General features: G+C 42.5%; 5 protein-coding genes and 1 long non-coding RNA gene across 8 annotated transcripts in view; 2 read left to right on the plus strand and 4 right to left on the minus strand.

Moving 5' to 3' along the window:
- LOC125948329 (protein krasavietz) overlaps window positions 1–1,257 on the minus strand; it is an 8,852-nt gene extending 7,595 nt beyond the window's left edge. Inside the window, exon 1 of one of the 3 annotated variants that reach the window (XM_049674273.1) lies at window positions 1,127–1,257. The gene's annotated coding sequence lies outside the window, so the exon portion shown is untranslated. The remainder of the gene's footprint in view (window positions 1–1,126) is intronic. The other 2 variants (XM_049674271.1, XM_049674272.1) reach the window with 2 other exon arrangements.
- A 249-nt stretch (window positions 1,258–1,506) lies between these two features.
- On the minus strand, window positions 1,507–7,038 carry LOC125951399 (titin homolog). The gene is made up of 7 exons (XM_049680218.1): window positions 6,935–7,038; window positions 6,722–6,853; window positions 6,512–6,643; window positions 5,658–5,789; window positions 4,808–4,939; window positions 3,351–3,446; window positions 1,507–3,256 (listed from the first exon to the last, which is right to left on the minus strand). Exons 1-7 carry the CDS (start codon window positions 7,036–7,038, stop codon window positions 1,654–1,656), a joined length of 2,331 nt encoding a protein of 776 aa, XP_049536175.1. The 3' UTR covers window positions 1,507–1,653.
- Window positions 7,039–7,190: 152 nt separating this feature from the next.
- Window positions 7,191–7,976, minus strand: LOC125959099 (uncharacterized). Its single transcript, XR_007469754.1, has 3 exons — window positions 7,590–7,976; window positions 7,359–7,514; window positions 7,191–7,287 (listed from the first exon to the last, which is right to left on the minus strand). It is a non-coding gene; the product is annotated as an uncharacterized LOC125959099 (long non-coding RNA).
- Window positions 7,977–8,156: 180 nt separating this feature from the next.
- LOC125951718 (uncharacterized) lies at window positions 8,157–9,488 on the minus strand. Its single transcript, XM_049680712.1, has 3 exons — window positions 9,375–9,488; window positions 8,268–9,308; window positions 8,157–8,166 (listed from the first exon to the last, which is right to left on the minus strand). The coding sequence occupies exons 1-3, from the start codon at window positions 9,413–9,415 to the stop codon at window positions 8,157–8,159; spliced, it is 1,092 nt and encodes a 363-aa protein (XP_049536669.1). The 5' UTR covers window positions 9,416–9,488.
- Window positions 9,489–10,160: 672 nt separating this feature from the next.
- Window positions 10,161–11,835, plus strand: LOC125952585 (chitobiosyldiphosphodolichol beta-mannosyltransferase). The gene is made up of 3 exons (XM_049682140.1): window positions 10,161–10,806; window positions 10,875–11,444; window positions 11,515–11,835. Exons 1-3 carry the CDS (start codon window positions 10,259–10,261, stop codon window positions 11,726–11,728), a joined length of 1,332 nt encoding a protein of 443 aa, XP_049538097.1. The 5' UTR covers window positions 10,161–10,258; the 3' UTR covers window positions 11,729–11,835.
- A 60-nt stretch (window positions 11,836–11,895) lies between these two features.
- LOC125952586 (histone-lysine N-trimethyltransferase SMYD5) overlaps window positions 11,896–12,500 on the plus strand; it is a 1,421-nt gene continuing 816 nt past the window's right edge. The window contains exons 1-2 of the mRNA XM_049682141.1: window positions 11,896–12,401; window positions 12,465–12,500. The exon at window positions 12,465–12,500 is cut by the window's right edge and continues 816 nt beyond it. Coding sequence (XP_049538098.1) covers window positions 11,989–12,401; window positions 12,465–12,500 — 449 coding nt within the window. The 5' untranslated portion in view covers window positions 11,896–11,988. The remainder of the gene's footprint in view (window positions 12,402–12,464) is intronic.

Genomic DNA, 12,500 nt, shown 5'->3' on the forward strand with positions numbered 1-12,500 from the left:
GAGCCCGATGTTTCTTACTTCCAACATACGGTCGCGAAAGCATCATAAAGGGAAAAATGCAAGGATTCCCGTGTTTGTTTGCACCACAGAAGTGCATTTCTATTTTTACTGGCAAACTCAAGATTCTTCAAGATGGAATGTTCACTCCCGTTCGGTAGTCAAAGCTTCCTTGTCATTTTGAGCCGCACTCGTGGCACCCCAATTAGAAGTTTTATAAAAAAGTAATACCATCTGGCCGACGTGAGCCTTATCAAAGATACTACAACCATAGCAATGATGCGCGATATCCGTTTGACCTTAATGAGGCTGCACCAGCAGTGCGCCACCTCGACCAAAATTAGTTGGCAATAGCCAGGGTGAAAACTACACTGCCAAGTAAAAAAACCTTGTTATCTAGCTACACACATAAAAACTAACTTCCCAGAATCTGTAACAAGAAACCGCTAAAATGTATGATGTGCCTAGAGTACCGTGCTCGGGTGTTTGTACGGTGGCATCGATAAAACTCAGGCCTACGCCTGAGCTTGGGATTCACCGCTAGCGCAGAAAGTGAGGTTAGAAATGTACCTTCAACCCTACACATGCGCCACGGGTAACGACACACGCACGCACATCTCGCGTAGAGAAACCAGCAGGAATGCGATGGAAAAAATCAGAAAACTACCTCCAATTTCGATAGTTTTCTTTTCCGAACCGAGAACGAGACCGAGAACTTTTATCTCTCCTCAAATTCGATCCCAAGGAAAAAGGCATGCGACGAGAGTACGGCGCAGAACCAAGGAAAAGTTCCAAGGACCTACGCCGTTATACAAAGCCCTTCCGGTTCCCCTACATGTACAAACAGGATTTTTCTCTGTTCATTTTGCAACATTTTCACGTACAAAACCCCGCATGAGTCACGGGCTAGATTCATGCCCGTTTGCTCCTTCCGGTTTTTTATCATTCCGAGGCGAAGCGGAAGAAAAAAAAAGCTTTATGGCTCACAGAGAAAATGGCCATAGCGAGAATGCTAAAAACGGACAAAGCGATTGGTCGTACACTTTCTCGCAAGATTCAAGATAACTCCCCTATTTGATGCAATTCGTGAACCAGTTAGAAGATGAAACCCCACGTCGCCATTACTTACAAATTTAGAATTATTTAGCTGAGCACTTAACACGACGATTCACGGCGCTACCTTTTTTCACGAGCGAAGTTGCAGAAAAGAGGGCGCTGATCGTTTCCGGAGGGAGCTCATCGGGGCCAGTTTATCGTTTTCCGAACTTTATCGTTTTCCGGACGTGCTTATCGTTTTCGGAGGCGGTTTTCCCTCAGCCTCAGCGTATAGAACAGCGGATCGAGAGCTCGAACTGAACGAACCTTTGAATTTATTAAAACGACGGTTTTAATCAACGAAACGGTGCTACAATACATTTTCGAGTCATTCATAACGAGAAATATTAGATGTTGATCCATAAGCACTCTTTATTATTATACTTCTATGTAATTAAGATGGTGTTCCTGCCATCTATCCGCACAGGGAATATCAAAAAACGATCGGTTATTGAATTCGGTAATTGGAACTGAAATGCACTACAGACTAACTTAAATAAAAACAAAAACATTTTCAAACAGTAATTATTAAAAAAAATCGCCACCACAATTCCTCAACAGTTAGATCGCTTGCTTTGCCCTTCTGCTTCTAGTTCGCACACCGTTTGCTACCGTTTCAGCATTCGTTTCATTTGGTTCTGTGGAACTTTTCTCTGGGCCTTGGGTAACTTCCTTCTTGCTCGTCTTCCCCCTTTTCTTGATATCTTTTCGATCATTTTCATCGTCTGCCTTTTCCGCTGTAGGATCTGCAGTCTTCTGTTCTAGATTGATTTCTTTTTTAGTTCCGATTGATTCATCTTGGATCATTTTAATTTTTCTACCTCTTTTCTTGGGCAACTCTTCCACCACAGGTTGAATGTCTGATTTTTTGTCTTTAGATTCGACATCTGATACTGCTGTACATTGTTCTAGATTGATTTCTTTTTTAGTTTCGATTGATTCATCTTGGATCATTTTAATCTTTCTACCTCTTTTCTTGGGCAACTCTTCCACCACAGGTTGAATGTCTGATTTTTTGTCTTTAGATTCGACATCTGATACTGCTGTACATTGATCTAAATTGATTTCTTTTTTAGTTTCGATTGATTCATCTTGGATCATTTTAATCTTTCTACCTCTTTTCTTGGGCAACTCTTCCACCACAGGTTGAATATCTGATTTTTTGTCTTTAGATTCGGAATCTGATACTGCTGTGCATTCTTTTGTTGATTCAACCGGCACATTTTGCGCGATTTTCTTTTTTCGTCCTCTCTTCTTGGGCAAATCATCCTCCAAATTTTGCTTTTCTGTGCTTTCTTCTTTGAATTCTGCAAGACGACTATTTTCGATTACAACCGGTTCATCTTGGGCACGCTTTTTTAATGGTCTCCCTTTCTTCGTGGGTGGTTTTGATTCCGAATGTTGTTCTTCTACAGATTTATGCATAGTTTCCTCTTCTGGGTTTTCATCTTTTTTTGGATCAAAGGTTTGGGGTTTCATCTTTTTTGGGATTGGCTCATCATGGATAATTTTTTTTTTACCTCCTCTCTTAGGCTTATCATCTCTTGTTGTAGTTTTTCTTCCCTTGGGATTTTCTTCCCTTGGTACCGCATTATCTTTGAGAGGTTGAAGGAAGTCGGCCGGTTCTTCATGAGGTTCTATTGTTTGGGCGTTGACATCCTGCTGAGAATTTTCATGCAAACGCTTCAAACGACGTGACCTGGTCTTTTTTATGATATCGCCTTCAATATTAGGAGAATTGAATTCTTTTATATCCACTACATCATTGAAAATAATCTTCCGCTTCTCATCGAGTTTCGTGAAATCATTGTTGTGGCTGCTGCTATCGTTAGCAGCATTTTTTGGGGTTTTGCAATATTTAACTATAGGCGATTTTCCTGCCAATTTTTCTTCAGATAATGTAGCAATCCTAGTACGTGCAGCACGCGAGGGAAGCTGACGACGTTGAATAGGTAGATTCTCTTGTTTCCCAGAAACAGCTCGATTATTTTCGGTATTAAATTCAGGATACTTTGATTCAGATGGGCGTTGCGGTGATTCAGTATTAAGAATAAGAGTTTCAGGGTCAGGTTTGGAAAAGAGTTTCCGTTTTTTGGTGATGTTTATAATGTTTTCAGGGGCGTTGCTAACTGTCACAGTGGCTTCAGCTGATGATTGACGATTTCTGCATTTCGAAGCATAAGACGCACACAAGAATTGAAAAAAAATGTCAGAACTACATACAACAATCAATTATAAGATAGTATATAGATACATACACTTGAACGTCTGCTGGAGTTAAACTGGCATCTACCACGACCTCCACTTGAACCTTGCTCCAACCCATCTCAAGTCCAGCCGACGATTCTCGATCACTGCTTAATGAATACAAAAACATGAAAAACGTTACTTAAGACCAGTGAACAACGATGAATCGGTCAATAATTCATACATACATTTCAATATCAGCCGGACACAAACTGGAATCCGCATTTTTGGTAGCAGAGTCGGTGATAAGTTCAGACTCCACGACCTCAACTTGCGTCTGGCTCCGATTCATCATAAGTTCAGCCGACGATTCTCGATCACTGCATAAGGAACACAAAATCATTAAAAAAAAAATTTAAGACCAGCGTACAACGATGAATCGGTCAATAATTCATACATACATTTCAATATCAGCCGGACACAAACTGGAATCCGCATTTTTGGTAGCAGAGTCGGTGATAAGTTCAGACTCCACGACCTCAACTTGCGCCTGGCTCCTATTCATCGTAAGTTCAGTCGAAGATTCTCGATCACTGCATAAGGAACACAAAATCATAAAAAAAAAACATTTAAGACCAGCGTACAACGATGAATCAGTCAATAATTCATACATACATTTCAATATCAGCCGGACACAAACTGGAATCCGCATTTTTGGTAGCAGAGTCGGTGATAAGTTCAGACTCCACGACCTCAACTTGCGCCTGGCTCCTATTCATCGTAAGTTCAGTCGAAGATTCTCGATCACTGCATAAGGAACACAAAATCATAAAAAAAAACATTTAAGACCAGCGTACAACGATGAATCAGTCAATAATTCATACATACATTTCAATATCAGCCGGACACAAACTGGAATCCGCATTTTTGGTAGCAGAGTCGGTGATAAGTTCAGACTCCACGACCTCCACTTGCGCCTGGCTCCTATTCATCGTAAGTTCAGCCGACGATTCTCGATCACTGCATAAGGAACACAAAATCATAAAAAAAAACATTTAAGACCAGCGTACAACAATGAATCAGTCAATAATTCATACATACATTTCAATATCAGCCGGACACAAACTGGAATCCGCATTTTTGGTAGCAGAGTCGGTGATAAGTTCAGACTCCACGACCTCCACTTGCGCCTGGCTCCTATTCATCGTAAGTTCAGCCGACGATTCTCGATCACTGCATAAGGAACACAAAATCATAAAAAAAAATTAAGACCAGCGTACAACGATGAATCAGTCAATAATTCATACATACATTTCAATATCAGCCGGACACAAACTAGAATCCGCATTTTTGGTAGCAGAGTCGGTGATAAGTTCAGACTCCACGACCTCCACTTGCGCCTGGCTCCTATTCATCGTAAGTTCAGCCGACGATTCTCGATCACTGCATAAGGAACACAAAAACATTTTGAAAAAAACATTATTAAGACCAGCGTACAACAATGAATCAGTCAATAATTCATACATACATTTCAATATCAGCCGGACACAAACTGGAATCCGCATTTTTGGTAGCAGAGTCGGTGATAAGTTCAGACTCCACGACCTCCACTTGCGCCTGGCTCCTATTCATCGTAAGTTCAGCCGAAGATTCTCGATCACTGCATAAGGAACACAAAATAAAAAAAAACATTTAAGACCAGCGTACAACGATGAATCAGTCAATAATTCATACATACATTTCAATATCAGCCGGACACAAACTAGAATCCGCATTTTTGGTAGCAGAGTCGGTGATAAGTTCAGACTCCACGACCTCCACTTGCGCCTGGCTCCTATTCATCGTAAGTTCAGCCGACGATTCTCGATCACTGCATAAGGAACACAAAATCAAAAAAAAAAACATTTAAGACCAGCGTACAACGATGAATCAGTCAATAATTCATACATACATTTCAATATCAGCCGGACACAAACTGGAATCCGCATTTTTGGTAGCAGAGTCGGTGATAAGTTCAGACTCCACGACCTCCACTTGCGCCTGGCTCCTATTCATCGTAAGTTCAGCCGACGATTCTCGATCACTGCATAAGGAACACAAAATCAAAAAAAAAACATTTAAGACCAGCGTACAACGATGAATCAGTCAATAATTCATACATACATTTCAATATCAGCCGGACACAAACTGGAATCCGCATTTTTGGTAGCAGAGTCGGTGATAAGTTCAGACTCCACGACCTCCACTTGCGCCTGGCTCCTATTCATCGTAAGTTCAGCCGACGATTCTCGATCACTGCATAAGGAACACAAACACATTTTGAAAAAAACATTTAAGACCAGCGTACAACGATGAATCAGTCAATAATTCATACATACATTTCAATATCAGCCGGACACAAACTGGAATCCGCATTTTTGGTAGCAGAGTCGGTGATAAGTTCAGACTCCACGACCTCCACTTGCGCCTGGCTCCTATTCATCGTAAGTTCAGCCGAAGATTCTCGATCACTGCATAAGGAACACAAAATCATAAAAAAAAACATTTAAGACCAGCGTACAACGAAGAATCAGTCAATAATTCATACATACATTTCAATATCAGCCGGACACAAACTGGAATCCGCATTTTTGGTAGCAGAGTCGGTGATAAGTTCAGACTCCACGACCTCCACTTGCGCCTGGCTCCTATTCATCGTAAGTTCAGCCGACGATTCTCGATCACTGCATAAGGAACACAAAATCATAAAAAAAAACATTTAAGACCAGCGTACAACAATGAATCAGTCAATAATTCATACATACATTTCAATATCAGCCGGACACAAACTGGAATCCGCATTTTTGGTAGCAGAGTCGGTGATAAGTTCAGACTCCACGACCTCCACTTGCGCCTGGCTCCTATTCATCGTAAGTTCAGTCGAAGATTCTCGATCACTGCATAAGGAACACAAAATCATAAAAAAAAACATTTAAGACCAGCGTACAACGATGAATCAGTCAATAATTCATACATACATTTCAATATCAGCCGGACACAAACTGGAATCCGCATTTTTGGTAGCAGAGTCGGTGATAAGTTCAGACTCCACGACCTCCACTTGCGCCTGGCTCCTATTCATCGTAAGTTCAGCCGACGATTCTCGATCACTGCATAAGGAACACAAACACATTTTGAAAAAAACATTTAAGACCAGCGTACAACAATGAATCAGTCAATAATTCATACATACATTTCAATATCAGCCGGACACAAACTGGAATCCGCATTTTTGGTAGCAGAGTCGGTGATGAGTTCAGACTCCACGACCTCAACTTGCGCCTGGCTCCTATTCATCGTAAGTTCAGCCGAAGATTCTCGATCACTGCATAAGGAACACAAAATAAAAAAAAACATTCAAGACCAGCGTACAACGAAGAATCAGTCAATAATTCATACATACATTTCAATATCAGCCGGACACAAACTGGAATCCGCATTTTTGGTAGCAGAGTCGGTGATAAGTTCAGACTCCACGACCTCCACTTGCGCCTGGCTCCTATTCATCGAAAGTTCAGCCGAAGATTCTCGATCACTGCATAAGGAACACAAAATCATAAAAAAAAACATTTAAGACCAGCGTACAACGATGAATCAGTCAATAATTCATACATACATTTCAATATCAGCCGGACACAAACTGGAATCCGCATTTTTGGTAGCAGAGTCGGTGATAAGTTCAGACTCCACGACCTCAACTTGCGCCTGGCTACGATCCATCGTAAGACCAGCCGACGATTCTCGATCACTGCTTAAGGAACACAATAGAAGAAAACATGTTACAACTACAACTATTAACTACTTTATACAACTATAAATGTTTCAAAATAATATACATACATTTTAAAGGATGCTGAAGATAAAATAGAATCGCCCAATTTGTTTGTTGACCCCTCATTTTTTCTCTCGTCTATCTCAGATTGAGACTGGTTAGGTTCCTCGATATCTTCATATGATGACTCATTTTCACTGCGTTTCGATGCAAATAGCGATTATAAAAATTAAACTTCATAATTAAAATCTTTTTCTTCCATGCATACCATTCATTGGGAGGAGTTGGAGGTATAAAAGTGATCCCTTCCATTAATTCATCCTCTTCCGGGTTAGCGGAAGAAACGTTCATAGAATTGAAAGATATGTCGTTGTCAATTTCGTCATCACTTTCGCCACATTCATTTTCTACTCCTTTAACAGCGCTGAAAGAAAAATAGTTTTCAAACCCAATATAAATCTTTAATTCATTAAAACCATCAATCTGTTTTGCTATTTACCTCACAAATTCTTCTTTTCGTTTGCTAATCATTGATGATGCTTCAAATGATTTTCTCTCAACGCATTGCGTCATTTCAGTTTTACTAGCCACAAAATTTGCTCCATCTCCCAAATGAATCAAATCGTAGTTTTGATTACCGGTATCTTCATCCTCGTCATTAACCACCAGGCTTTCATCAATTTCTGCAGTTAAATCAAGCTGTGGTCTTGAGGTGTTTAGCGACGTGAAGGCGCATCCGATGAATTTTCTCGTGTCTCTGAGCGAACCTCGCAGATGTGGTGAAACCGGTACATTGGAATCAACATAATTTGTTTTGCTGTTCTGAAATGATTCAGAGTCGCTATTCAACAGCTCATCTTCATCGTAATCATCCACAAATGCTGCTTCATCATCACTTGGGCTTTCCAGCAAAGCTACCTCGTCAGACACACTTTCACTATCGTAGACTTGCACTGGATCAATGAAAATACGCTGACTGTTATCCGGTTTAAACTCAGTTACCGACACCGGACTAACGACAAGAGTTTGATAAACGGTATTTCCAAAATGTCCGATAGTTGCACGTTTACCACGTGCTGAAAGAAGAGGTTTCTGTGCCAACGGAGTATACGACTTCCTTTCAGTTGTCTTCCTTGTGGGACGATCACTAACGTTTTTCAACTCAGCCTCCACTGACCAAGATGCAATAATTGTGTCCACTTTGTGTTCTTGTATTTGATGTTCATTAGTTTCATTATCTGTATTATTTTCTGCGAATGAAGCATCTGGTGTAATGTCTGAAAAGTTGGAGCATCTAACCTGCCTGGTAAAATTGGGCTTTTTGATCACTGCTTCGACGTCGAAAGCATGCACATCGGATGATGTAGGCAGCTCTATCTGCTCTGAGTAAAGTATCCCCACCGCTATTGGGACCTCATTATCAATGCAGTCATCTGTTAAATCTATGGAGCTAGGATCAGTCTTAGGCGGAGTTTCTTCTCTATCGAATGGTTCTTTCGACGGATCCTCTGCGGTCATCTTCATCATTAAATCTTTTTTTATTGTATTGCCAGGGCCAATACGGGCAAAAGTGCCTTGTCGATCAGCGGATTTACAAGCAGATCTAGACAACAATTTACTTTTCGCTGAGAGTTTCGGTGTACTCGGCGTGCCAAACATATTTCCCTTCGTAATGTGTGCATTCTTTATCGCCGACTTTAGTAGAGCGGATCCAGTTTGGTTTCTTACAGATATAGGCGTTTTACTTTTCGGACTAGGTGAAACCAGGTTGATTGTACCTAGTAAACGTCCCTTCGTTCCACTCATAGCCGATGATGCATTACTTCGAGAAACCGATTTGGCGGGCGGTGTTGTGAGATCGACTAAGTACATCGAATCTCCACCCTTTGAGACATTCATTGGGCTTCCCATCATGCTTGGCGAAACGAGGGGAGTTTGCATTAACCTTGCTGATTTATCTGCGACTGCAGGAGTTTTGCAGCCCATATGACGCCGCTCCTTTTCACTTTGCAATGGAGTATAAGAAAGAATCATTACCGAAGATGTATTGAGTTGTTGGTTCTTTTTCGGAGTGCTAGTGGAATTCTTAGCGGGTGTGTTTTCTTTCTCGCACTCTACATTGCCAACAATCTGCTGCATTTCTACTCGGGTCTTAGCGGGCGTCTGGAATCGTTTGTTGCAGTGTGCTGCAGCGTGCTGATCTAAAACCGATTGCAAACTATTCGGAAGAGAAGGAGAGAAGAAGATTAAAAACGATGGCGTCATCGCTTTAGCAGCATCATACCTATGGATTGTCCGCCTATGCCGGGAGACGTCGAAGAGCATTTTGGATTTTTTCGGTTGCTTAGCTACGGCGGAAGAAAGATCTACCGCGCTGTGCTTGCGGGTGAAGCCCTTCTTCGGGCTTACTCTCTTTTTGGAAACCTTATTCAACGCGGCAACATTATAATTCCAGCGAAACTGGCACCCGGCAACCTCGAACAAATCGCCATGTTTCAGCTGGACTGTTTTTGCAACCGTTTCACCGTTCAATCGGACCGGGCATAATTTCGATAAATTCGTCAGTTCAACCTACAAAGCAATAATGCACAAGAAAGCAAATGAAATGACATTCTGTTGCAACTAGGCGCCCAACAATAGCGATAATTACCACATTTGCTTTATTTAAAGCGATTCGGCAGTGCAGGCGTTCTACCTGCTCTTGCTGGACGCGAACCGTGTTGAGGGGATGATTTCCCAGAGTTATTTGTTCCGTTGTTATTGAAATCCTCTTCATTACCACGTCGGAATTCGCTTCGAGCAACAAAATTTCAGCTCCTACCAGCGCCATCCTACTTTATTTTACTGGTTGCTTTAACTATTCCACTAAATTACGACGATGCGTTAACGTTCTTTACCATTTCCGAGCGTTTCTTGTGTCGAACTGCAGGAAAATGCCGCAAATGGCGCCGCGCCCGTTTTATTGTTTTTTAAAACTGCTAGAACACACCAGGCGTTTATACTTTCTAGTTCAAGCCATCTTCCCCGCACCGTTCGTGCGCTCTTTCTCTACACACCTTGGTTGCCTATAGAATCAGCACCAAAACAGGTTTTGCGCCACGTTCAATTCTGATAAAATGTTTGTGGGAAAAGTGCATTAAAGTGCATTGATAAGCTCCGTGGTCCGCTATGAGTTCCGAAAAGAAAATACAAAACGCGTGCGTTATTGTGCTAGGGGATATCGGCCGAAGTCCGCGCATGCAGTATCATGTGAAAAGTCTGTCCGAGAATGGCTTTTCGGTTGATTTCATCGGATACGTAAACTCGCCACCACTGGAGGAGATCAGAAGCAGTCCGAATGTGCGCATCCACGAGTTGAATCCATTCCCTGAGCTGGAGCTTCCAAACATACTCAAATACTTGTTCAAAACTATTTGGCAAACGCTGGGATTGCTCATCACGCTCGTCAGCATCCGCAAACCGAAATTCATACTTTGCCAAAATCCTCCCGCTATTCCCGCCCTTATCGTGGCATACTTTTATTGCCTGTTGGCTCGGTCTACACTTATCGTCGATTGGCATAACTATACACACTCTATTCTGGCCATTGAATCTCCAAACTCACCGATCGTACGTATTGCCGAGTGGGTTGAAGGCTTTTTTGGCGCACGAGCAGCACATGCCTTTTGCGTAACCAAAGCCATGAAAGAAGATCTGCAAATTAAGTGGAACATCAGGTAAAACCGCAAACTAAAAGTGTCCTTTCACTTCAAATAGCTGTTAATTCATTTTTTCGTTTATGCAGGACCACAGTGTTGTATGATCGTCCACCGCAGCAATTTCAATCCATCTCGATAGAAGATAAACACGAACTACTGCATCGTCTTGGGGAAAACATTAGTGCCTTTCACGCCCCACCAGGCTCGCCGGATGCCACGAACGGAAATGTCTTGGAAAGCACTGCCTTCACAGTCAAGTATAGCAATGGAGAGGTGAAAAACATAGACAAACGACCGGGATTAATTATATCGAGTACCAGCTGGACGCCGGATGAAGACTTCAGCATCCTGATCAGTGCCCTGGACCAGTACGAGAGCAATGCCAACGAATCTCCGAAACATTATCCACCCTTGGTGTGCATTATCACGGGCAAGGGGCCTTTGAAGGAAAAGTACCGAACAATTGTGGCCGCCAAGTCATGGAAAAATGTGTCTTTGGCGATGCCCTGGCTGGAGAACGAGGATTACCCGAAACTGTTGGCGAGTTGCGATATGGGAGTCTGTTTACACTACAGCTCAAGCGGCCTGGACCTACCGATGAAGGTGGTGGATATGTTTGGTTCTGGGCTGCCTGTCTGTGCCGTGCATTTCGATTGGTATGATTCCCCTAGCCTGATCGCGTGTGTCTCCATGTGCGCGATAGTTATTTTACATTTCTCGTTGCAGCATTAACGAACTGGTGCGACACGGTGAGAACGGGTTTATCTTTCATGATCATCAAGAGCTGGCCGAACAGTTGTGCAACTGGTTTTATGATTTTCCCAACAACATTGCCTTGACCAACGTGAAACAGGATATACAGAAACACCTGAAACAGTTCCAAGCCCTGCGTTGGTCCGAAAATTGGAAAAACATTGCCTTACCGGTGTTTAAGGAATAGCGTGGCGTTGTTTCTGCCACGATCAGTGCCGGAATGTTGTTAGTTTGTTGAAGACTGAAGATTCTACTTTACTTAATGTAAGAAAGGAATATTCAATAAAGCAAAGGAATTTTTCATTTTTAATTCATCATCGACACGGTATTTGGCAACCTCGCTGGAAGCAGTTGGCAGCACTGTAGCAAATGTCACGGTGCTGCGGAAACAAGCCCGGCGACGGCTACCGCGTGAAATAAATTGTCGGCAAAGTTCAGCTCTCGACCATGCAAAAGGTGATCGTTAAAACGACGAAAGATAAAGGCCGTGGATTGTACGCCACCGAGCTCATCCACGATGGCAGCATCATCTTTGAGGAGGAGCCGCTAGTATCGTGTCAGTATTCCTGGAATGCAGCCTACGGGTATCTCGCGTGCGAATACTGTCTTTACCCGCTGGAAACGGCCGAGAGAAATGTGCAGCGGTTGGCAAACGATTCGACGATTCTGCTGCCGCTACCGGACTGCTGCTCGGTGGAAGCGAAACTGGTCAATCAAGCGAAATGCGAAGGATGCGGAGTAGTCTACTGCAGTCGGGATTGTCTCGAAAGAGCCCTGAAGCAATACCATGGCGCAATATGTTTGGGAACCGATGCTCAAAACGAGCAGCACCCGGTGAACTTATTGGTAGACTTTTGGAAGTAAGGATGGCACTGCCGAGCCTTTGCGATATTCTCGATATTAAGAGATGTTTGCCGTTTTAGGAAAATGCACTATCCCCCGGAAACCTGCGGAATTAT

The sequence above is a fragment of the Anopheles darlingi genome, chromosome 2 (assembly GCF_943734745.1).
Source record: "Anopheles darlingi chromosome 2, idAnoDarlMG_H_01, whole genome shotgun sequence".
Lineage (NCBI taxonomy): Eukaryota > Metazoa > Arthropoda > Insecta > Diptera > Culicidae > Anopheles > Anopheles darlingi.